The sequence below is a fragment of the Vulpes lagopus genome, chromosome 16, assembly GCF_018345385.1.
Source record: "Vulpes lagopus strain Blue_001 chromosome 16, ASM1834538v1, whole genome shotgun sequence".
Classification (NCBI taxonomy): Eukaryota; Metazoa; Chordata; class Mammalia; order Carnivora; family Canidae; genus Vulpes; species Vulpes lagopus.
Window position 1 is genome coordinate 52,379,553 of NC_054839.1, and position 24,432 is coordinate 52,403,984.

The 24,432-nt window shown below is 38.5% G+C and overlaps 1 protein-coding gene across 4 annotated transcripts in view; it reads right to left on the bottom strand.

The window, feature by feature from the left end:
• MTRF1 (mitochondrial translation release factor 1) overlaps positions 1-23,526 on the bottom strand; it is a 50,690-nt gene extending 27,164 nt beyond the window's left edge. For 2 of the 4 annotated variants that reach the window (XR_005984079.1, XR_005984080.1), the window contains exons 1-6: positions 20,900-21,328; positions 16,077-16,168; positions 14,583-14,664; positions 14,236-14,343; positions 8,186-8,358; positions 1,254-1,371 (exon numbers count right to left, since the gene is read on the bottom strand). Coding sequence is in view for 2 of the 4 variants with exons in the window: in XM_041731226.1 (XP_041587160.1) it covers positions 1,254-1,371; positions 8,186-8,358; positions 14,236-14,343; positions 14,583-14,664; positions 16,077-16,168; positions 20,900-21,320 (994 nt within the window). In the remaining 2 variants the exon portion in view is untranslated. Of the gene's footprint in view, positions 1-1,253; positions 1,372-8,185; positions 8,359-14,235; positions 14,344-14,582; positions 14,665-16,076; positions 16,169-20,899; positions 21,329-23,180; positions 23,246-23,395 lie in introns of those variants that run through there. The other 2 variants (XM_041731226.1, XM_041731227.1) reach the window with 2 other exon arrangements.
• Between the last annotated feature and the right edge of the window lie 906 nt (positions 23,527-24,432).

Below are 24,432 nucleotides of genomic sequence, written 5' to 3' on the forward strand. Positions count from 1 at the left end.
TTTGGTTGGTGAAAACTTGTATAACGTAGGTTTTTCATAAAAGTGAAGTGGCTTAATGTGAATTTCTGAAAAGCAGGAGGATACCTGTAGGCTACTTGGCTCAACAGTGAACACTACTCACTTACTCTTTACATGAAAGTGATAAAGATTAGTTTTGCCAAAATATACATAAATATGTTAGGAAAAGAGGATATTATGAGAGCCATAAGCTTGGATATTATGAGAGCCATAAGCTTGTATATATATATATATATATGTGTGTGTGTGTGTATACATATATATGTACATATATGTATATATATGTGTATATATATATATATATATATATGATCTTATAGCTAAGTTATCAGCAGAGTACAATTTGTGTATCATTTAGAAACACAAGGTAATTACCAGAAAAAAATAGCAAGAGTTTAAGTTGGTTGCCTGCAGGTAATTAGGGTCAAGGAAGGAGGGAAGGGGAGTAAAAAGAGGTCCAAGAAGCTGCTGGGTTTTGGTACAGGACTTTACCACTGGCGTTTAAAACCGTTTAATATAGGGGCATCTGGGCGGCTCAGTGGTTAAGCATCTGCCTTTGGCTCAGGTTGTGATCCCGGGGTCCTGGGATTGAGTCCTGCATCGGACTCCCCGTAGGAAGCCTGCTTCTCCCTCTTCCTATGTCTCTGCCTCTCTCTCCGTGTCTCTCATGAATGAATAAATAAAATCTTAAAAACGAACAAAAAACTCATTTAATATATAACAAAAATTAATTTTAAAAAGGAAAGAAATTGTAAAAGTTTACAATTTAGTTTAAAATCTAAAAAATGATAGAAATATTTTAAAATCACAGTAAAGACTACAAAACTACCTCATAGTACACCAAAATTACCAATATTCAAAATAACAGCAATAATACAACACAGACCAGTGGAGCTAGTGGTCAGTCTATAAGATGACAAAAGATCCATTGCAGTGGCATGTCCAGTACTGCTTTCAAGTTTTGTTTTTAGGCTGGGACACCTCTGCTGTCCAGTATACTTTGGCGGCTTCTCTGAATAGGTCCTCTCACTGTATCCTTTGAGACAGGTGCCTTTTCCAAACAGAAGTGGAATATGACCATATTGGGGACCTCAGACCCACGACTCCAGAGTCATCTTTAAAAGGTCTTTGTAAAAAACGAGACACTGATACAAAACTGTTTTCTTCTCGATGTTGAACAGTTTTGTATGATGTAAAAATGGGTCAAAAGTACAAAAGCAAAGGGACCTGATTACCTGTGGGGATATGGACAAGTCTGACAGCACTATCAGTTGTATTAACATGCTGTCCTCCTGCTCCTTTGGCCCGAAATGTATCTATTCGCAAATCCTTGGGGTCCACCTTCACATCTACCTAGAACAAAAGGTATGGAGTAAGTAAATTCAACAATACTGTAATACTAAATTTATTTCAAGATTTTTCAAATCAACCGTGCTGTCTTGTTCTAAGTCATAGCCATTAGACTAAGAAATAGCTTATACCAATGAAAGAACAACAAACTCCCTATTCCAATGGGTTCTATTTTTTTGACATTGACTTACGATGCTGTGAGATCACTGAGTTATGCCATCTTACAAGTTTCATTATCCATCATCCCACAAAGTCACAGCACAGGAAATATCTCTCTGTATGTGTGTGTATACATAAAGTTGATCCTCCTTATTCCCGGATTCTGTATCTGTAAATTCACCTACTTTATTTGATCCCCCAAATCGATCATTGCAGCATTTTCACAGTCACTAGCAGACATGCACAGGGCAGCACAAAATCCAAGTTGGTCTATATGTGCACATTTCCAAGCTGATGTTGAACAAGGTGATGCTTTGCTTTCGTTTTTCAGTGTGAACAAAAATGAAAACAGGAAGGGGTAGAGCAGTATAGTACAAGAAACTCTGGCTCTCATGTTAGTTGGATGGGGTATGAACCCCAATTCTGGCATCTGTAGTGAAGTGGCCTCAGGTAAGTCACCCAACACTTCTGAACTTCATTGTCTTTTTGTAAAATAAAGAAAAATAGAATCTACCAGGATGGACTACATTTTGCAGTTTTTAAATTTTATTATTTATTTGGATGGATTATTTTTAAGATTATAATTTATGTAATATACATAGATATAGGAACATATATATAGGTATATAAATATATGTATATACATGCACACATATATATCCTCTGGGGGAAATGATGGTTCAATATTTGCTAAATCAGTGTTTTCTGAGACTTTACAGAACATAAGCACCATGAACAATGAGAATCTATTGTGTTGTGTGTGCGCGCGCGTGCACGCGCATGCACACACTGATCTACAGACTGAATGGAGGTGTCCAAAAAGATATGTTCATGTTCTAACCACTAGAACCTCATTTGGAAAAAGATCTTTTCATGTTCTAACCACTAGAACTTCATTTGGAAAAAGAGCTTTTGCAGCTGTAATTGAGTTAAGGTAAGATCATCCTGGGGGTGCCTGGGTGGCTCAGTCAGTTAAGCGTCTACCTTCACCTTGGGTCATGATCCGGGATCCTGGGATTGAGCTCCCTGCTTGGTGGGAGGCCTGCTTCTCCCTATACCTTTGCTTGCTATTCCCCCTGCTTGTGCTCACTCTCTTTCTTTTACATAAATAAGTAAATACAATCTTAAAAAAAAAAAAAGAAAAAAAGATGAGATCATCCTGGATTACTCAGTGAGGCACTAAATCCAATGAGAAGTGTCCTCAGACAGCTGGAGGAGAAAGAAGAGGAGAGGAACACATGCATTCAGAGTCATACAGCTTCAAGCCAAAGAACACCTGGAAACTAGGAGAGATAGGGGAATATTCTCTCCCCGAAGCTTTGGGGGGAGCACAGCTCTGGCAATTCCTTGAGTGGACTCCTGGCCTCTAGAACTGTGAGAGAATAAATTCTTATTGTTTTTAAAACCCTATGCTTGTGGTAATTTGTTACCCACACACAAAAAAATAGTTAAAAAATACACTGTTTTTCAGGGGAGAATTAACATCTTATTTCACATTTACCATTCACTTGTATGAATGACAGCAAGTGTGACTCTTTATAAAGCACAGTAATAACAGTTTTTGAATCTAATATACAACCTGGTTATTCTTTTGTTTCCTCTAAATGAGTACTATACTGTGAAGAAAAAAATTATGCAGCTTTTGTTAAAATATGCCATTGTTGGCTACCTCAAAATTTCAATAAACACTAAAGGGATGAAGAATAATTTCCCATTTTTTGCAGTTACAGTATATGAAATAGTTATATAGCAAATATATGCATATTCTATGTCATATTCTCCCCCAAATGTTATAGCAATTACCTAATGACTATTGGGAAATCCTGAACAAAGAACCAGTGACTTAATAATATACAGAGAACTTTAAATGTCAAGAGAATAAGACTTTGCTCTTTTATGAAAATGAAACTCTACTACATGAGTTTAATTTTCAAGAATGTAAAGAAAATAAGGGGATGAGTGAGAATGGTGGAAGTATAAGAAGGAAGCAAGACAACTCTATGGTTTTGATTTCCCAACAACATAAATGCTTAATACACCAAAAATGAAATTAGGTAAAAGAGGAAAGAAAAATCAAATCCTAATATTCAATAGGAAAAGGAACATATGAATCAAAATATTTACCATAATGCTATCATAACCACATAGAAAAACACTATTTCAGATGGTCTTTGAACATTGTGCTCTGACTATGTCTTTCTTGGTGCACCGTATTCTAAGGACAGAAATCTTAAACATTACTCAGTAGTTTATTATTTTATTTTATTTTATTATTTTATTAATTTATTTTTTAAAATATTTTATTTATTTATTTATTCATGAGAGACACAGAGAGGCAGAGACATAGGCAGAGGGAGAAGTAGGCTCCCTATGGGGAGCCTGATGCGGGACTTGATTCCAGGATCACAACCTGGGCCAAAGGCAGATGCTCAACCTATGAGCCACCCAGGTGTCCCTACTAAGTAATTTAAAAACAATTTTATATATGCTATATAATAAGGAAAAAAAGTGAATATATTAATGTGATTAAGAAATAAAATTTCTACTCTAAGTAGGCAGAGATACAAATAAAAAATACAAGATAGGGAGGGGAGAAAAACTCCCTGTAACTTTTTTTTTTAAAGATTTTATTTATTTATTCATGAGAGACACAGAGAGAGAGGCACAGACACAGGCAGAGGGAGAAGCAGGCTCCATGCAAGGAGCCCGACGTGGGATGCGATCCTGGGTCTCCAGGATCACACCCTGGGCTGAAGGCGGTGCTAAACCGCTGAGCCACCTGGGCTGCCCTCCCTGTAATGCTAAATTTGAGTTGATAGTAACAATAATTTCAACAGTGATTTAAAATCATATGTTTCTCCTAGCTCTGTCCACTGAAGAATCTAAATATAAGCACACTTTAGTAATAATGAGCACACCTAGAACCTAGATCTTGATTTCTGGGTACATTTCTCACTCAAAGAAAGGTGATCTGACTTCAAGTCTGAGGCAGAAAGGCAAAAGGTGGGTTAGGATATCTAATTATACCAGAAAGCAAGGATATGCTCATAAACTGATGGGGTCATTTCAAAAGGGACTACCCTATAAAGGCTACTACTGGCCAAATCAGGAACAAATTTGAACATCAAAAACAAGTGATTATAACTCACATAATTTTTAAAAATGTGTGTATCTATGAGGCCAATAGATGAACAATACTGAGTTTATGATGAGGTAATATAGAAGAAAAAGCAAGCAAGAAGGAAGGAGGTGAGAAGGTAATAGGGAGGAAAGTTCTGGACAGAAAAAAATGCCAGTTAATAAATGTAGAAGAAATGACAGAAAAATCGCCATCTTCCACGCCAAACAAAATAACTGATTCAGGCAAAAATGATCACTAATGGATGTTAAGATCATGATGAAAAGTTGTTAGAAATAGGCTATGTGTACCTAGACATTACTCAATAACCGTCAAGAGAAAAATACACTTCTACAATGGAGATAGTTTTGTGGTTACCACATGGAAACTAATCTTCACCAGAAGTCAATCTGATATTATATGCCTTCTGATAAGATGCAACAGGAATATAGTTACACCTATAAGGTATTCTTGCTCAGAATGTATGACCTGAATGCAATGGGATAAAGGAACAAGTTAAAGAGTACCAAGAGGAAACAAATTCAGAATGTGGGACACTCTACAAGACAAAGGCTCCAGATTCTTCAAAATACTAGTGTCATTCAAAAAAAAAAAAAGGGCGGGGGACACCTGGGTGCCTCAGTGGGATGAATGTCTGCCTTTGGCTCAGGGCACCGTCCCAGAGTCCTGGGATTGAGTCCCACATCGGGCTCCCCTCGAGGAGCCTGCTGCTCCCTCTGCCTCTCCCTCTGTGCCTCTCACGAATAAATACAATCTTTAAAAATAAATAAATATATATATATTTTTTAAAAAAGGCTGCAGGGTGCCTGGGTGGCTTAGTCAGCTGAGCGCCCAACACTGGATTTCAGCTCAGGTCATGACCTCAGGGTCATGGGATCAAGCCCTGCATGGGGCTTCATGCTCATGCAGAGTGTGGCTATCCCTCTTCCTCTGCTCCTCCCAACAGGCACACCTGTGCTCTCTCTCAAATAAATAGATAAATAAAATCTTACAAAGAAAAAAAGAAGTTGGGAGACTGTTCTAGACTTAAAGATAAATAACAATGAATAAAAATGTGTGAAACTCGATGGGATCCCGATTTAAAAAACAAAAGCTATAAAATAACTACACGGAACTCCTAAAACCCCTGGAATTTCCTACGATAAGAGAGATAAAGGTATTTTGTTATTCATAACAAACCCCTTTTTGAGTTTATGTTAATAAGAGGTGATTTTTGGAAAGTCCCTAGAAAACTACACAAGGGGGGCTGATTGCCAGGGAAACCAACCATGGGATGAGAGGATTGAAAGTTTTAGCTCCATCCCCCTCCCCACGCCAAGGAAGGATAAAGGGCAGGATATCAAATTAATCCTGAATGCTCAATGATTTCCTCAATCATGCCTATGTATGGGGGCTGATTGCCAGGGGAACCAACCATGGGATGAGAGGATTGAAAGTTTTAGCTCCATCTCCCTCCCCATGCCAAGGAAGGATAAAGGGCTGGATGTCAAATTAATCCTGAATGCTCAATGATTTCCTCAATCATGCCTATGTATGAAAGCCTTCATGAAAATCCCAAGACTGCAGGGTTCAAAGATCTTTCAGGCTGATGAACATGTGGAGGTGCTGGGAAGGTGGTGCACCTAGAGAGGGTATGGAAGCTCTGTACCTCCCGTGCATTTTGCTTGATTTCTCTCTTCCATCTGGCTATTCCTGAATTGTATCTTTTGTAATAAACCATTTTTTGTAGTAACTGAGTTTTATGAGCCACTTTAGTAAATTACAGAGCTCAAGGAGGGGATGGTGGAAACCTCTCAGTTCATGGCCACTTGGTCAGAAGCACAGGTGACAACCTGGACTTCAATTGGCCTCTAAAATGGGAAGGGAGGAAATCTTGTGGGACCAAGCTCTTAGCCTGTGGGGTCTGATGCTGTTCCCTAGTAGATAGTGTCAGAAACGAGTTGAATTATAAAACACCCACTTGGTGTCCACAGAGAATTGAAGAAATTGCTTGGTGGGAGAAAAAACTTGACACAATTAGAGTGGAGAAGTATTCTGTGAGTTGACAGACCACAGGAGGTTTTCCTAGACAATTTACAGAATTATGGTTGATTTTCACAGATACAGTATTCTTTCAAGTAATTTTTCATTATTATTGATATTATACAAAGGTCTCCAATCTATTAGTCTCCAATCTAAGGGTACATAACCCTTAGTTTCTCATTTAATCCCTATAGAAGAATTATGGGGTTGGGGCACCTGGGTGGCTCAGTAGATTAAGTATCTAACTGTTGATTTCTGCTCAGGTCATGATCTCTCTCAGCATCATGAGATCAAGCCCTGCATTGGGTTCTGTGTTGGGTGTGGGGCCCTGCTTAAGATTCTCTCTCCATCTCTCCCTCTGCCCTTCCCTCCTTCTAAAAAAAAAAAAAGAAAAAGAAAAAGAAAAAGAAAAATTATGGAGTTGGAGGTATTATATCCATTTTACTTATTTATGTTTTAAGTTTTAATTTCCAGTTAACATAGTGCAATACTAGTTTCAGTAGTAGAATTTAATCTACATCACCTATATACAACACCCAGTGCTCATCCCAACAAGTGCCTTCCTTAATGCTCATCACCCATTTAGCACCACCCCCAACATGTCCCCTCCAGCAACCTGTTTGTTCTCTACAATTAAGAGTTTCTTTTATGGTTTCCCTCTTTCTTTTTTCTCCCCATGTTTATCTGTTTTGTTTCTTAAATTCCATTTATGAGTGAGATCACATGGTCTTTCTCTGACTTATTTTGCTTAGCTTAATACTCTCCAGCTCCATCCATGTCATTGCAAATGGCAAGATTCCATTCTTTCTGATGGCTCAATAATATTCCATCATGTATATACACAGCCTCTTTATCCGTTCATCAATCAATGGACAGATGATTGTATTGTTTTAGGTAGAAGAATGTTCTATTCTTAGAGGAGATGTTAAGTTGAAGATTTGAGGGATAAGGTCTCACAGTGTCCGCTATATTATATAAATAATATAGTTTAAAAAATGTATATACACACATACATATAGGAATTCTGTAAATGTGGCAAATATAAACAGGTGTTGACCGTAGGTAAAGGTTATGAAAGTTTTTATTGTGGTATTCTTTCAATTTTCTGTATGTTTAAAATAAAATTTTTAAAAGTCAGGGAAAAAAAATATAGGCAATACAGCTGTATTCAACTAATAAGATATAGACCCTGTATCACTGATCTCAACATATTATCTGTGGAAATCATATTTTTCTTAAAATGAAACTTAAGCAACATTTAAAAACCTTCGCGAATTCTGTTTTTTGAAGAGAATTGTCTTCTATTTAAATAAACAAAACAAAACCTCTTAGGCATAAGAAGGACAACTTCATCTGGGGAAGAGTTAGGGATTTCCCAATAGAGACTGCAAAGTTTAATATGTAACCCCGAAAATCACAGTTTGCTGGAAGCTAAGCTTTCTCAGCACAAAACCCATTAAGTCAGAGTAAGTTTTCAATGCCTCTGGGTGAGGTTACCTCATCTGGTTGCGGGAGGACAATAACTGACATGGTTCCTGTGTGAATGCGCTGCATCCGTGCTGACAGGCCCACCTCAGGGATTCGCTGGACTCGGTGAACCCCACCTTCATACTTCAGCTGCTTATAGACATTGTCACCAGAAATTCGGGCAGCTGCATGATGCAGCCCACCTAGAAACATAGAGTCCAAAAATGTTAATAAACTCTACTTTGAAAGGGATCTGGATCTTAAATGCCTTTAATCTCAGGCCTGAGTGCAAATAGACAAAGATGAGAACATAAAGTAGGTACAAAACTGTATTTTTCCAATGTCAGTGTATTTATATATAAAGGAAATATTTTTGGTTTAAAACATTAAACCAGGGATCCCTGGGTGGCGCAGCGGTTTGGCGCCTGCCTTTGGCCCAGGGCGCGATCCTGGAGACCCAGGATCGAATCCCACGTCGGGCTCCCGGTGCATGGAGCCTGCTTCTCCCTCTGCCTGTGTCTCTGCCTCTCTCTCTCTCTGTGTGTGACTATCATAAATAAATTAAAAAAAAAAAATTTAAAACATTAAACCAAACATTATTTATGCTTATCTCCAGGGAATACAATAACAACGTTATTTTATTTTACTTTTTATACTTTTTTCATTTCTAAATCTTCTGTAATCAACAAATTTTACTTTTATAAAAATACTTCCAAAAAAAAATATAGTAGGCCATTTTCTGCATTGAACTACCCTCCATAAACTTAGGCTATAAGGTGCATATAACAGAATGCTCAATAACATGACAACTTAATAGTGATGGGTAATTCTATAGGTCCTCCCAAGTTTTCAAGAATCTATAGAAATTTAGTTCTTGCTTATCTGTAGAATGTGAAGATGAGCACAAAAAAATCTTAATACCTAGACTGGTCTCTCTCTTTTTTTTTTTTTTTAATATTTGCTATCTGATCCTTTATCATTATTATCTTTAAAGATTTTATTTATTTATTCATGAGAGACACACACAGAGAGAGAGGCAGAGACACAGACAGAGGGAGAAGCAGGCTTCGTGGAGGGAGCTGGATGTGGGATTTGATCCTGGGACCCCAGGATCACGCCCTAAGCCAAAGGCAGACGCTCAACTGCTGAGCCACCTGGAGTCCCTAGGCTAGTGTATTCTTATCAAGTATGTTTTTTAAGAAACCTTTTAATTATAAAATATTATATGGACATTAAAAAAAAAATCACATGAATGGTGATTTAAGTGGTTTAATGACCACAAGATCAAGAACTCTGCCAGTCACTCAAAAGTTCTCCATGTGCCCCTTTGCAGTTACAATCCCTTCTCATGAGTAACTATGATCCTTTTACTCCTTTACTATAATTTTATTACCTAAACGTGCTAGTTTAGTCTCATCCATTTAAAAAAGTTTGAGAAAATTAACCATCACATTACTCTAAGTGACCTTTCTCCGAATTTAACTGGCAAGTAGAGAATAACAAAACATAATTATAGTATTTCATAGAATTCTTTTAACTTGGAAGATGTTTCGATTTATCAAATACACAGAATAACACAAAGTAACACAGTGTCAGACCCACACTACGTATCCAGAGCTATCACCCTCCACCACTTCCACAAAAACTATTGTAATCACCTAGCTGGACTATTCGTGGAATGGTTGAGTACTGTCCGTATCTGTACCTACAATCACAAAACCACAAGGCTTTAAGTCACTTGGTACATGAATATTTGCATGAAAGGATGTTTCTTTTCAAACTTTGCTTTTAGTGCTGTGTGAATCTAAAAGGTTTCCTAACCATGGTCTAGGGATTAAGTTGCTCTATATCCCTGGAACAGAATCTCTCTTCCTGTTAATTACTGAGTTCATCTTTCATTCTTGAAAATTGGATTCAAAATATATATCTGAGAAGTCACTGCTGACATCTGTCACTATTCTCTTTTATTATGCTGCTGTTTCTAAAGATTTTATTTATTTTATTTTTATTTTATTTTATTTTATTTTTTTATTTTTTATTTTTTATTTTTTTTATGATAGTCACAGAGAGATAGAGAGAGAGGCAGAGACACAGGCAGAGGGAGAAGCAGGCTCCATGCACCGGGAGCCCGACATGGGATTCGATCCCGGATCTCCAGGATCGCACCCTGGGCCAAAGGCAGGCGCCAAACCGCTGCGCCACCCAGGGATCCCTATTTTATTTTTATTTTTTAAGTAATCTCTATACCCAACGTGGGGCTCGAACCTATAACCCTGAGATCAAGAGTCACCTTCTCCACCATCTGAGCTAGCCAGATGCCCCAAAATGTTGCCGTTCTTGATTATATTCTCCTTGAAACGCTCTCATCTCTAGCTTCCATAACATTACACTGTCCTGATCCTATTTCTGCTTTATCTGATCCCTCTATTTCTTTTGCCAACTAGTCAATCTTTCTAAATGCGGCCATTCCCAAAGGTTTGGTGCCCTGGATGTTCTCTCTCCATAGACTCTTCCTTACATATTCTCTCAGCGTCAAACATTACCTCTGTGCCAACAGCTATCGAATCTCTCTCCTTGATTCTGTGCTCTCACCAAAGCTCTGCCTATACAACTCCAGCATTTACTGGATATTTCTAGATGGGTGTTCACAATGACCACGGACTTAATAATAATTCAAAACCAACTTATCATTATTTTTCCCAAATAGGTTCAGGTTTCAAACTTGAATGAATATTGCGGTTTTTATGGCTCGGAAGATTAGAATCTCTGTGGCTCATCTTGTTTGTGTCAGAATAGATTACTGGGATGTAGTGTGGCTCTGGATTTGGCAAACTTAAGTTTGCCATTACTTACCGTGTGATCTTGGATTGGTTACTTACTGGTCTGAGCCTACCTCTTGATCTTTAAAATGCAATTCATATTACCCATCTCAGATGGCTGGGAAGATCAATTCATCTACACTGCACGCAGGGACACAGTGGCAAGCACTAGCCCCTCTATTGTCTGTTCTTCCTTTAAGGTCTGTCACATGTCTACTGCCAGGTCTAAGCCTTAGTTACACCTGAGTTGCCCTAATAACCTCTCTACAGTTTGCCTTAAATCTAGCCTCTTGATCCTTCCTGCACACTGCTGTATAAATAATCTCCTTAAGATATATATTTATCAAACCACGTGTTTTTTTTTAATTTTTTTTTTTTACATTTTAAAACCTTAAATTCAATTTGCCAACATATAGTGTAATACCCAGTCCTCACCCCATCAAGTACCCTCCTCAGGGCTCATCACCGTCACCCAGTTACCCCATCCTCCCGCCCACCTCCCCTTCCACAACCCTTTGTTTGCTTCCCAGAGTTAGGAGTCTTTCATGGTTTGTCTCCCTCTCTAGTTTTTCAGTTCCCCTCTTTTCCCTTAAAATCCACATTTATTTATTTATTTATTTATTTATTTATTTATTTATTTATTCATTCATTCATTCATTCATTCATTTGAGAGTGAGTGAGAGCAAGGGGAGGGGGCTAGAGGGAGAGAGTCTTAAGCAGACTCTGCACTGAGTGCAAGCCTAATGTAGGTCTCAATTTTACAACCCCGAGATCATGACCTGAGCTAAAATAAAGAGTTGGATGCTTAACCATCTACACTACCTAGGTGCCTCCAAATCATATGCTTACTGATAGAATCTTCAACAGCTCTCTAGCCCCAACAATCAAGGCCTGTTCAGCTTTCAAGACTGTTCAGATTCTACCCCCTCGCACTCATTTCCTATGTCTTCCCATCACATACTCTAGCTTCTCTCCAGATTATATCAGTCTTTCCAAAGATTTTATTTATTTATTTGAGAGAGACAGCACGAGCAGGGGAGAGCAGCAGAGGGAGAAGGAGAAGCAGCCTCCACACTGAGTAGGGAGCCAGATGGGGGGACTCCATCCCAGCACCCTGGGATCATGACCTGAGCTGAAGGCAGACGCTAAGATGACTGAGCCACTCAGGCACCCAATCTTTCACCTTTTACTATGTCTCCCCATTACAAATATGCTCCAGGTAAACCGGTTTCCTCACTGTTCTACACACATGCACACACATACACATACACCATGATCTTTCCCACCACCACGTGCTTGCTCTGGTTGTTCCCTCTGCTCTCAATTCACCTTTCCTGACCACTGGCTATATTTAAAATCTGTACCAAGCATAACTTACTTATTTCTAGCTACCGGTTTTTATTTTCCTCTATTATTTAACTTACTTTAATCCTCCTTCCCCACTTTTATCATTTTATGATTGGGTATCAATGCATAGCCAAGACAATAAGAACTTTCATATGGCTTAAAAGAATGAGGGGGGAAAAAAGAATTCCTATCAGATTTAACATAATTGAGTATTTAAAAGTTTAATGACTAGGGGCACCTGAGTGGCTCAGTCAGTTGAGCATCCGACTGTTGATTTCAGCCCAGGTCATGATCTCAGGGTCCTGGGATCAAGCCCTGTGTCAGGCTCCACACTCAGCAGGGAGTCTGCTTGGGATTCTCCCTCTCCCTCTCCCTCTGTCCCTCACCCTGCCTGTTCTCTCTCCCTCTCCCAAATAAATAAATATTAAAAAAAAAAAAGTTTGACTTGTACTGTTTGCTATTATTTATATTGTGTAAGTTTTTATCAGCCCAACTAGAGTGGTGTCTTAAAAATAAAGACAAATGATTAGCTTTTTCTGCATTTCCATAAAAATTGAACACATCAAAAACAAAAACAAAAAAGGACAGTAGATGCAAAGTCAGAGAACTCAAACATGATGCTAAAAGGAAAAGTAGAAAAAAATGCTAATAAGGGCAATGAAATAAAGAAGTCAAGAGAATAAAAATGTGAGAAAAATTTTTATGAGATAATATGAAATAGGGAGAAGTTTTTTTTTAAAAGATTTATTTATTTATTTTTATTTTTAATAAGATTTTATTTATTCATGAGAGAGACAGAGAGAGAGAGAGGCAGAGACATAAGAAGAAGGAGAAGCAGGCTCCATGAAGGGAGCCCGATGTGGGACTGGATCCTGGGACTCCAGGATCATGACCTGGGCTGAAGGCAGATACTCAACTGCTGAGCCACCCAGGCATCCCTATTTATTTTAGAAAGAGAAAGAGAGAGAGAAAGCTTAAGCACAAGAGTGTCCAGGGGGAAGGCCAGAGGGAAAGGAAGAGAAGCTGACTCCCTACTGAGTGCAGAGCCTGAGGCAGAGTTTGATCTCAAGACCCTGGGATCAGGACCTGAGCCAAAATCAAGAGTCGGTTGCTTAACAGACTGAAGCACTTGGGAGCCCTAGGGTAAGATATTTTTAACGTCAACATTACAATAATATAAGATAGATGAAATATATTCAAAAGAGAGCTTTTAGAAAGTTCACTTAAAATCCTTTACAAAGAATAATTTCAATGGATTTGGCAGAGTGATGAGGAGAGGCATTAAGGCAAAAACACTGGCAGACCAGGTCCTTGGAAAGATTATTCTGTTATGAGCACTTAGCTGTTGAGATTATAAAAAATTTAAGAAGTTAGGGGTACCTGGGTGGCTCAGTCAATTAAATGTCCACTACTTGATTTCAGCTCAGATCGTGATCTCAGGGTCGTGAGACTGAGCCCTGCATTGGGCTCTGTGCTGAGCATGGAGTCTGCTAGAGATTTTCTCTCCCTTTCCCTCTGCCCCTCCCACCCCACTTTCTTCCTCTCTAAAAAAATTTTAATCCAGAAGTTAAAAAAAAATCTAATATACCTTAGCCACTCAGTCTAATTGATAATACTTTCAGATTGTATCACATAAATGATAAAGTTCTTTAGAATAAAAACCTTAATACATATAGCCTCCCCAAGGAAATTTTCTCTAATTCAAACATTCCTTCCTTCACTATCTCCCACTCTGTTCTCCCAGGTAAGACCTCTACCATAGAAAAGCTGCTGAGATTGATGGGCCTGTATCACAGCATTTAGTAGATACAGATAAAACATTTTTACAAATGGGACAACAGGGTTCTCTAATCAAGATCAGAGGTAAAATAATTTTCAGTATCTTCTATGGACAAAATCATCAAATACACCTACCATAATCAGCTGGTGTATAATTCAGAAGTTCAAATTTCCAGTTTTTATAGCTTGAATAATTCTGATACATATCAAATATTTCCCGGGTAAACTGCTGGCAGATATCACCTAAAAAAATACAAAAAATATTCAGTTAGCACAGATTTTTTTTTTTTTTTTTTTTTTTTTTTTTTAGCACAGATTTTTTAAGAGAGCCATTCTTACGTATAGGCCCCTTGGGAAATAAGGAGTAACTGTTTCCATAGTGAAAAACATTTAATGGACTTTTGAAGTTATAGTGTGTCAAACCAAGGCAAAACTTAAGTGTTTACTTTTTGGATCATTTACAATAAAATTATTTAACTGACCTCCAGTAGTTCTTCCAGATGTCACCTCTATAATAACATCATTTTTGTCATATTTCTCCTTTGGCACTAGACTCTGGAAGAGCTGAAAAAGGAAAAAAAAATATCAGCATTTCTGTGTATATTTTCCATTGTATACTATTGCTTGATTTTAGATAAAAGACCTGCAAACATTAAAAAAAAAAAATCAGTAATTAACAAAATCATCTAGCATCCCAATGAAGTCTAGTCATTAAATGCTATAATAAGTAGACTGCATTAGACCCAAAATAAGTGATCAATTCATGGTAACAATGGAGTTACTTGTCAGGGTACTTTCCACAATGCTATCAGATTATCTTAATTTCTAAAATGCCCAAGTTTAGATCAAAGTCTAGAGTGCTCCATTCAATTTTTTTTTTTCAGATTTTGCCTCTTATTAGTTCTGAACAGTAGCTTCTTTCATTTAATGAATGAAGTAAAGCTTTGAAAGTCTTCACTTGGAGAAAATGAGGAGTCTTTACATATGATTGTGTATTCTCTCCTGCCACAGAGGACAGTGGCCCCCAGGTCATGCCCTGTGTTCTCAGTAGAGCTGTTCTGCTTAAAGAGTATATTGAGGACTCCCAGGATAAGGCCCAAATAGTTTCTGAACTGTGACAAGAAAACAAAGGATTCTTAATAAGGAAAGTGACTAGCTTCCCTCTAATGGAGAAAAGGGAAGCAATTTTATTTTTGATTTATTAATAAAAAGTCTTTCAAGCCAGACTAAAAGTTCCTACGTGTCATGACTCTCCCTACTGCCCTTTTAAATACTCAATTTCTGCTAGAAACGACCATCTGTGGGAGAGAATATCTGACCAAGAATGACACCCTACTTCTGCCTTTGACTGCTGGTTAGAGATAACAGTAACTGATACCTCTACTTCATTCCCTTCAACGAGGCCCTCTATGGACTCCCCGAGTAGGGAGACTGAAGGCAGGAGGATGGCCAATAGGACGAAAGGGGAGAGGCTATACAGCTCCGTGTTTTTCATTCTTTCAGACAAATCATCCATTGAACTACAAGGAGCTAAAGACTTGTGTGAACCAACTGTGTCTATACCTTGGATTCATTCTATTCTATCCAGAAAGCAAATTTTCAACCCATAATGAACAAAGTCACTACGAACTACTCTCCTTTTCTAAGCCTTAAAAACCACGGATTCTTCCTCTTGGTGAACTAAGTTTCCTTACCAGCAGATGTCTCCTTGCCTGGCAAGTTAATAGCTTTGGAATAGAGTTGCTCATGGAGGTAGGGTGGGGGTGGTGAGGGGAAGGCAATGTTTTAGTCTCTGGCATCCCAATAGCTTCAGTCTCGATCTGTAGCAAATTACCAACTAATCCCAGCGTAATCATTTATCATAAAAGAAGACTTAAACTGGTGTTTGGAAAGTACTTTGAACACCAAAGTATAGCCTAGCAAAACAATATTCTTCTATATTAACACAATCAAGTAGTTTACCTCCTAAAACGTACCTCACTGTACAACACATTGATTTTTTCAGCAATGGTTTGCCTCTCTTCCAATGCGAGTTCTTGTAACTGCTTTTCATCTTGTTTACTTAGACCTACAAAGCAGCAACAAAACTGATGAACGTTTTTAAATACTTACAGAGAAACTCTTAAATAGGTACATAATCTCTGCCTACTAAGTTTTCTTTCAGTTGTGAAGGAGGGATTATACAAAAGAGCAGTTTTAATAGAGAATATCAATTAATAAGAACTTGTAAAGTATGTCTAAAGAACTCAGTGTGCAAAGAAGTATATGATCATTGCCCCAAAGAGTTTATGGTTTGAATGTCTAGAGCTGATTAGAAACCAATGATTAATAAAACAAGTTTGAAAAAGGACTGGTTAATTAAATATAAACCCAAATAAGGCAAGTTTTGGAGTAAACTGGAGTGACCACTTCTTGTGTTAAAGGTAGCAGTCATTACTCAGCATGTTCTGCGTAATCCAGCATGGCTGGCACCTCCATTTTTTTCAAAGTCAGAAATAAGACCTCCTAAAATTTTGAAATATCTTGAATATTTATACCTAGTAAACACTTTTTATTTTTTTATTTTTATTTTTTTATTATTTTTTCCTAGTAAACACTTTTTAAAAACACCCCATAGGTCAAACAAAACATCTTTGTAGCCTTTCCTTTATGGAAACAGTGGTCCTTTTCACATCATTTCAAAAACAGAAAGTTAAATCATGGAACTCCAATTTGAAAAGCTAACAATGAGAGACAGTAGATCTTGGAACCTTTGACTCCATTGCTCTAGATACCTAGACTCTATTTGTTAATGGTGATACTTGCAACGTTATGTAGAAATGTTTGGTTAATAGTAAAGAAGAAAACAGAAATGAAAAATCATAATTATAAAACAGAAGGCTCAAAAAAATAAAATAAAAAAAATAAAACAGAAGGCTCTTGAAACTTCTTTCCTAGTCACGGAAGTCATTAAAATCTGAATCTGGTATGATTCCATGCCTCACTCAAGCTTGGTTGCCTGCCTTCCTTCCTTCCTTCCTTCCTTCCTCCCTCCCTCCTTCCCTCCCTCCCTTCCTTTCTTTCTTTTTTTAAGATTTTATTTATATACTCACAAGAGACACACAGAGAGAGAGGCAGAGACCCAGGCAGAGAGAGAAGCGTGCTCCATGCAGGGAGCCCTATGTGGGACTCAATCTCAGCACTCCGGGATTGTGCCCTGAGCCAAAGGCAGACGCTCAAACACTGAGCCACCCAGGCGTCCCATCATTCCAGCTTTCAACATTTAACACTTACTATGTGCCAGATACTCTGCTAGTTGTTGGGGACACAAGGATGAATAAAACATGGTTCCAGGCCCCAACTGGCTCAGTCTGGTGGGAAAGAGACATGTACACACAATTATAATATATGATAGGGCAATGCTATGGAGGCATAAAGGAAGGGGGGGTCTATGCCAGACTTCAGCACTGGAGGAAGATTCCTGGACAGACACCATCTGAACTAAATTCTAATTATGGATCATCTGTGGCAAAACTGTAGTATCACTGGTGGCCCTGCATTATGCAGTTCTGCCACAAATGGAAACTAGGCTGACATGACTCCATATAGGTACCTGTTGGGTCAAAGGTGTCAGAAAAAGCTAATTTGCAGTCACATAAAATTATTTTTGTGGCCTCTTACTATTTACTGATTCTGAAGTATACTTCAATTTCATTATATCCCAAGGATTTGGGAGTCTATTATATCCTATGCTGCAGGAAATATAAAAATGAGTAAGATAGGCTCTGTCGTTGAGGAACAGGTAATGAGGGAAGGGACAGAAGTTTAGACGATTACATAAAAGATCAAAATACAAAGCAAAGAAAGGTAACATTTTTGTTTTACAGAGGGAACTGAAGCCAAAGTATGACATCCAAGCCAAACTTTGTTTGGTTTTTTTTTTTTTTAAGAATTTATTTATGTATTCATGAGAGACGCAGAGAGAGAGAAGCAGAGACACAGGCAAAGGGAGAAGCAGGCTCCATGCAGGGAGCCTGATGTGGGACTCGATCCCAGGACTCCAGGATCATGTCCTGAGCCCAAGGCAGGCGCTTAAACCGCTGAGCTACCCAGGGATCCCCCACCAAGCCAAACTTTGTAAGTGAAATGAATTTTAGCAAGGTAAAATTTGTGGGTAACAATGTCTGCACAGAGCTATGGGATGACATGGGTATATTCAGGGAACAGCAAGTTATCTATTTTTCTTGGAAGGTTGCATATGCAAAGGGAACTAACACACTATGCAGAGAGGCTGGTGTCACTCTGTGAGGCTTTTTAAAAAGATTTAATTTATCACAGAGAGAGCACAAGTGCGGGATAGAGGAGGGGCAGAGGGAGAGGGAGAAGCAGGCTCCTGCCAAGCAGGGAGCCCAACGTGGGGCTAGATCCCACGACCCCAGGATCATTATCTGAGCTGAAGGCAGATGCTTAACCAATTGAGCCACCCAGGTGCCCCTCTGCAGAGGCTCTTAAACACCAAATCAAGAATCTATATTTATAGGCAATGGGAGCTACTGAAAATTTTGAGCAGGGGAGTAATATGAGTAAGGTTGCACTTGGACTGGGAAAGCCTGAAGTGACAGTACAAGTTAGGAATGTATTGTAACTATCCAGGAGGAGATATAATAAAGCTATAAATTAGCAGAATAGAAGGGGACTCATGTGCAAGGTATACTACAGAGGCAGACTCTACTGGAATTCGACTCATGGTGCAGTGGATAACAACAGGGGCTGTGGAATCTCACTGATTGGGTTCAAATCCTTGCTCCTCACCTGATTGGCTGAGTGACCTTTGGCATTTTAAGCTGGAAGTTTCTTCATTAATGGTAATTCCCACCTTGTAAGGTCACTGTGAATATTCAAACGAGATACTATTTGTAAAATACTGAGCTTAGTGCCTGGCACATATTAGCACAGTAAATGTTGATTTTATCACGGTTATTACAGAACAGCAGAATTTTGGACCTGGAAGAGACTTCAGAAACAATCCAATCCAATCTCAATTATCTGTGATACAACCAAGGCTGAAAAAGATTATGTCAACTGAGTTTAAAAAGCATTTAGGATGCTCCTGTTATATGCAAAGAACCTTCCCAAAACTAATTAATTACAAATTTGAGTGGTGTCATACAAAAGAATAAAAACCAAAAAAATCCTCAGTAAACATGGATGAGAAACTCACAGAACCACCAACAGAAGGTAGAAAAATACGCCTCTGGAAATGCAGGACTTTTACAGGTATAACTGTGGCTGGCCTTGACGTTGCTTAACGTTGCTAACATTTAATGGAACAGGATGGAGCATAAAAGAAATTTTAGAAGCAGAAGCTTTGAGCACTAGCTGGATAAATGTTGAATCTCAGGTTAGTCCATTGTGCAGTTCTCTCAACTTCTGTACATTTTGGAAATTTTTCATATGGGAAAAAATGTTAAGGCAATAGCAGTATTAAGAAATACCAAAACTAGGGACACTTGGGTGGCTCAGCAGTTGAGCATCTGCCTTGGGCTCAGGGTCCAGAGATCAAGTCCCGTATCAGGCTCCCTGCCGTGAGCCCGCTTCTCCCTCTGCCTGTGTCTCTGCTTCTCGGTCTCCCATGAATAAATAAATAAAATCTTAAAAAAGAAATACCAAAACTAAAAGTAAACATCTCTCACATCCTATATAAAATTAATCCCAATAGATCAAAAAAGTCAACATAAGGTTAAAAAATTTAACTCTCTCAGAAAACATAGATGTACCCTTTGTGACCCTGGGTTACACAATAGTTTCCTAGATAAGATACCAAAAACACAAGCAACAAGAGCAAAAAAGATAAATTAGACATCATCAAATTTTTAAAAATTATGGGGCTTCAAAAGATAACCTACAAATAGAATAGGAGAAAATTTTTGCACATCATTTATCTCATAAGGAACTCAGGGCTAGAATATCAAGAACTCTCATGACTCATTAATAAGACAAACAATTTAAAAATGGGCAAAGGGTCTTATCTTTATCCAGAGATAAGATACAAATGGCCAACAAGCATATGACAAGATGCTCAAATCATTAATCAAGGAAATGCAAATCAAAGCCACAATGGAGATACCATTTCACATCCACCAGGATAGCTAGAATCAAAAGGGCAAAGTAGAAATGGTGCAGCCACGCTGGAAAAACAGTCTGGCAAGTCCTCCAAAGGTTAAATGTAGAGTTATGATAGGCAATTGTAGTACCACTGTTCATAATAACCAAAAAGTGGAAACAACTCAATATCCATTAATTGATGAATGGATAAGTAAAAATAAAATGCAGTAGATCCACACAATGGAATGGAATTTATATACAATGCCTGAAATAAGTAAATCTAGAAAGTAGATTGATTAGCAGTTGCCTTGGGTTGGTAGGGAAGGGGGAATTGGGGCAAGTGGCTACCAGGTGCAGGGTTCTTTCTGGGATGATGAAATAATACCTGACCATATAAGCCCTTTGATGGGTAGGGACTGTATTCTTGTGTCTCTGCTATATGCTCAGTAAAATCCCACTCAATAAATTAAAGTTTTCTGTAAAGGTCAATATTTAGGCTCCTAGATTCTAAAAACTTCTTGGCAAGCACCACAAGGAGCCTGGTCTCTTAGTAATTAATTTTTAGTACCCAAAATACATCAAACACCCAGGATAGAATCCTGTCTTCTCCGAGTATAGAGTGTATTCACTCTAGGATTTTTAAAAGACTGCATTCAATAAAGCTTTAACCTTTAAAATCAATCACATCCTTTACACGCACATATTTTTCACCTACTTTTACACATTGAATCTAATTCTTCAATTGCTTGCTCGGCCTCCTGAATTTCTTGGTAAATGGCTGCAAGTGGTGCTAACTCGGCATGTCTTCGATTCAAAGACTTTCGGTCGCCTTCATTCACAGACATATGCTGCAAACACTGATCAAGCGTACGGTACTCCTTATTCAGGTCCTCCATATATTTCTGTAGTGCTTTATGCTTCCACAGCACCCTGGTGTCCTGGTGTCCACAATATCTCCTAGGACAATTCTTATTTAACCGATGATGGAGAATGGGATTCCTGTTTTGTCTAAAAACCCACAGCCTTGTATTAAGATGTATCTGTGTAAATTGATGAAATTGGGGGTGGATGTGGCGCTGGTGGTGACCATTGAGAGATGAACATCTAAAAAGCCAAGCACACAGGTGACGATTCATCTCAGCATCTGAAATATAATAAACACAATTTGAAAAAAAATCGACTCTACAAATACAAAATCTGGAAGTAGCCTCAAGAAATCTTGTCCAGTTTGTGGGCACAACCAGCTTCAAAGTCCTGAAATTCAGTAATCCATAAAAAGAAAATAATTCTTCAAATCTCTGAATATAACATTTTAAAATAAATGAAGACAGCACCGTTTTTCATTCATTCGATGTTTATAATTAACTACAGCAAATGAGTAGGAGCATAATTAATAAATTTATCAACAGACTGGGTTAAATCAGCTATTTTCTAGAAAGTATCCAGGGTCTAGACTTGAATATGTGAACAAATACTTGAAAGATATCAAATAATCAGGCAAGTTTTAGGTGGTTCACATATTCATAGATTTCTAAAGTTTGAAGGAAATATTAACTGTTTTCTTGTCTATTTCTTTAATTTGAGGTATCCAGATGCCCAAGTGAGTCAAGTAACTTAATCATGATTATTCACTCAGCCAGAGAGAGGCAGAACTAATACTAGAATGCAGTTTGCCTGTTCAGAGCTTAGGGCTTCCCTTTTAGATCAGATCCTAAAGGAAGAAAACTTCAAATAGTTAACAGATTAAATAAGTAGGTTTAGTAAAAGGGGACAGTGGCAATATTTATATTAAGTGAAAAAAGCAGAATGCAAAACAATATAATATCAATGAGGTTTTCAAAATTTTCTATGACATATGGTAATCCATATAAAAAAGGTAAAACAAGAGTATTCTGGGAAAAAAGCAACCAACCTAAAAAAGAAACATACCAAAATGTTACTAAGATGACCTCTAGTTGTGGGATTGTGGATACCTTTTGCTTACTTTCCATTTTTTCTACCTTTCAGTGTTTTTGATTTTTCTATACACATAGCACATATTACTGTCACAAGAAGCAAAAAACATTTTAAAAAAATTACAAGTTAGGGGCACCTGGGTGGCTCAGTGGTTGAGCTCTGCCTTTGGCTCAGGTCATGACCGTGGGATAGAGTCCTGTATCAGGCTCCCGGCTGAGAGTCTGCTTCTCCCTCTTCCTAGGTCTGTGTGTGTGTGTGTGTGTGTGTGTCCTGAATAAACAAAATCTTTAAAAAAAAAAAAATTACAAGTTAGGTGAAACTGGCCGTGTTCGCCAATTTCCTGTTCTTCTCCCTTCTCATAGATATAATCAGAAGCTAACCAAAGCACAGAATGGTTTTACCAAGGGAAAACACTTTGCCCCCAAAATTTTGAGGTTCAATGTTGAAATAAGGGTCAAAGTTTTATGGCCTCCAGCGTTCCTACCATGCTAGGAGGTGCATGCATATAGTAACTCATTTGAGCATTATAAGTCAGCTAGCTTGAAAAAAATCACAATCTTCTAGAAAATTAAATATTCAGAATGGTCCCCCCGAAACATTAAGATTTTGCAGCATTCTACTACTGAACTTTAACACACTGAAGCGCATTGGGAAAAAGGGACTGTGGAAGAACGCACCAATGCCCGGCAGGCACATATGGTACAGACCCTCTGCACAAGTTCCCGTGTGTGTCTTTACGTCCAGTCTCAAGCACATCAGAAGTGAGTCCATTTGAAAACATGGACAAAAGGATGACAAATTCCTGTTAGAACGCTTCTAGCTAAAATTTCCAGCCCAGGGAACAGTAGTAGAGTGACACTTAAGGTCATGAACCTCAATGTTAGGAGAAAAACAAATACCAAAAAAACCAAAACAAAAACCAAAAACCAAAATCCAAAACCAAAACTAAAAACCAAAAACCAAAACCCCCCCACAAAGCAAGACGTCTACTCGCTAGGGTCCCCTCCACCTGGGAACCGCAAGTCTTCTCCATCACCCACCTCAGTGGCAGGACTCCCCTGACACCCTACGCACAACTCCCAGGGCCTGCAGGTCACAAGGGACACTGCGCCTGCGCCAGAGCAGCACGTGTCAGCCCTACTTTGTAACTCGGTATACACAGTGATCCCATCGAGGCAACATGCGGGAGAAAAAAAATGGGGGTGGAAAAAATACTTTTTAAGGTCGAAGAAGAGAAAATAAAAATCGTGAGTACCTAAGAAAAAGAAGAAAGGACGCTAGCTTTCCTTTCTGAAGCGGGGACCTTCTGTGACCGGCTACATTGCAGCCCGACAGACGCTGGGTCAGTTTCACTTCCGGGTTCACTCCTTCCGGGGTCACGCTTTGCTCTCGGCTTCTACGGAGCAGTCGTGGCGCGTGCGTAACGGCTAACGGGGAGAAACGAGAGAAACATAACAAAGCGAGAAAGAAAATCGCAGGAGATGACCACAGGCGGCACTCACCCAGAGCCGGGCGCGGGTGGCGATGGGGCAGGGCGCGCGGGCGGTGGAGGGATGTAGGATGAACTACAACTTCCGGGAGCTCCCACCCAGGAATGCTGGGAGTTGTAGTTTATGCCCAGGCTGGCTTCCAAGCCCCCAGCCAAAAATCTGGTCTCTTAGAGACAGGCAAACGCAGTGAAGAGATGCTCTACAATTCTGATTTGGGGAATCAAGGTTTACAATATATTAATATATTAATATTAAGTTACAAGAATATCCTTATATATGAAAATTATATAATGGAGCCACTAAAGCAATGGTTTCTGTTTGTTAGTTTTTATTTTTCTTAAAGCAGTGGTTAATTTTTTTTTGAGGATCCTTTTCGTCATCCCCAGATAGGGATTCTGCATGGTTTTTTCGGTTTTGTTCTTATTTCTTTTTCTTTCCTTTTTTCCCCCCTGTGCAATTCTGCATGTTAATAGTTCTTCTTGCAACTTCCACTACTTGAGAAAATACCTAATGATTAAAAGAGGATATAAATGTGCATTTTTAAAAATCATAACAGGATCCAAAAGATAGGAGACTATATATATCCACTAACTAATGACTTTAAAGATGTTGCATGTACATGTAGAATTTAGGGACTCAAACTAGGTTCATAGTTTGTAAACTACCAATTAAAGAATTATGAAAATCCAACTAATAAACAATTCCAGGAAAATACAAACATATTGCTTTACCTTGAATAGTACAAGTCACATAACCACTGTGTCTCAATATTTCCTCCTTAAAAGCCAAGGCAAACATCCCA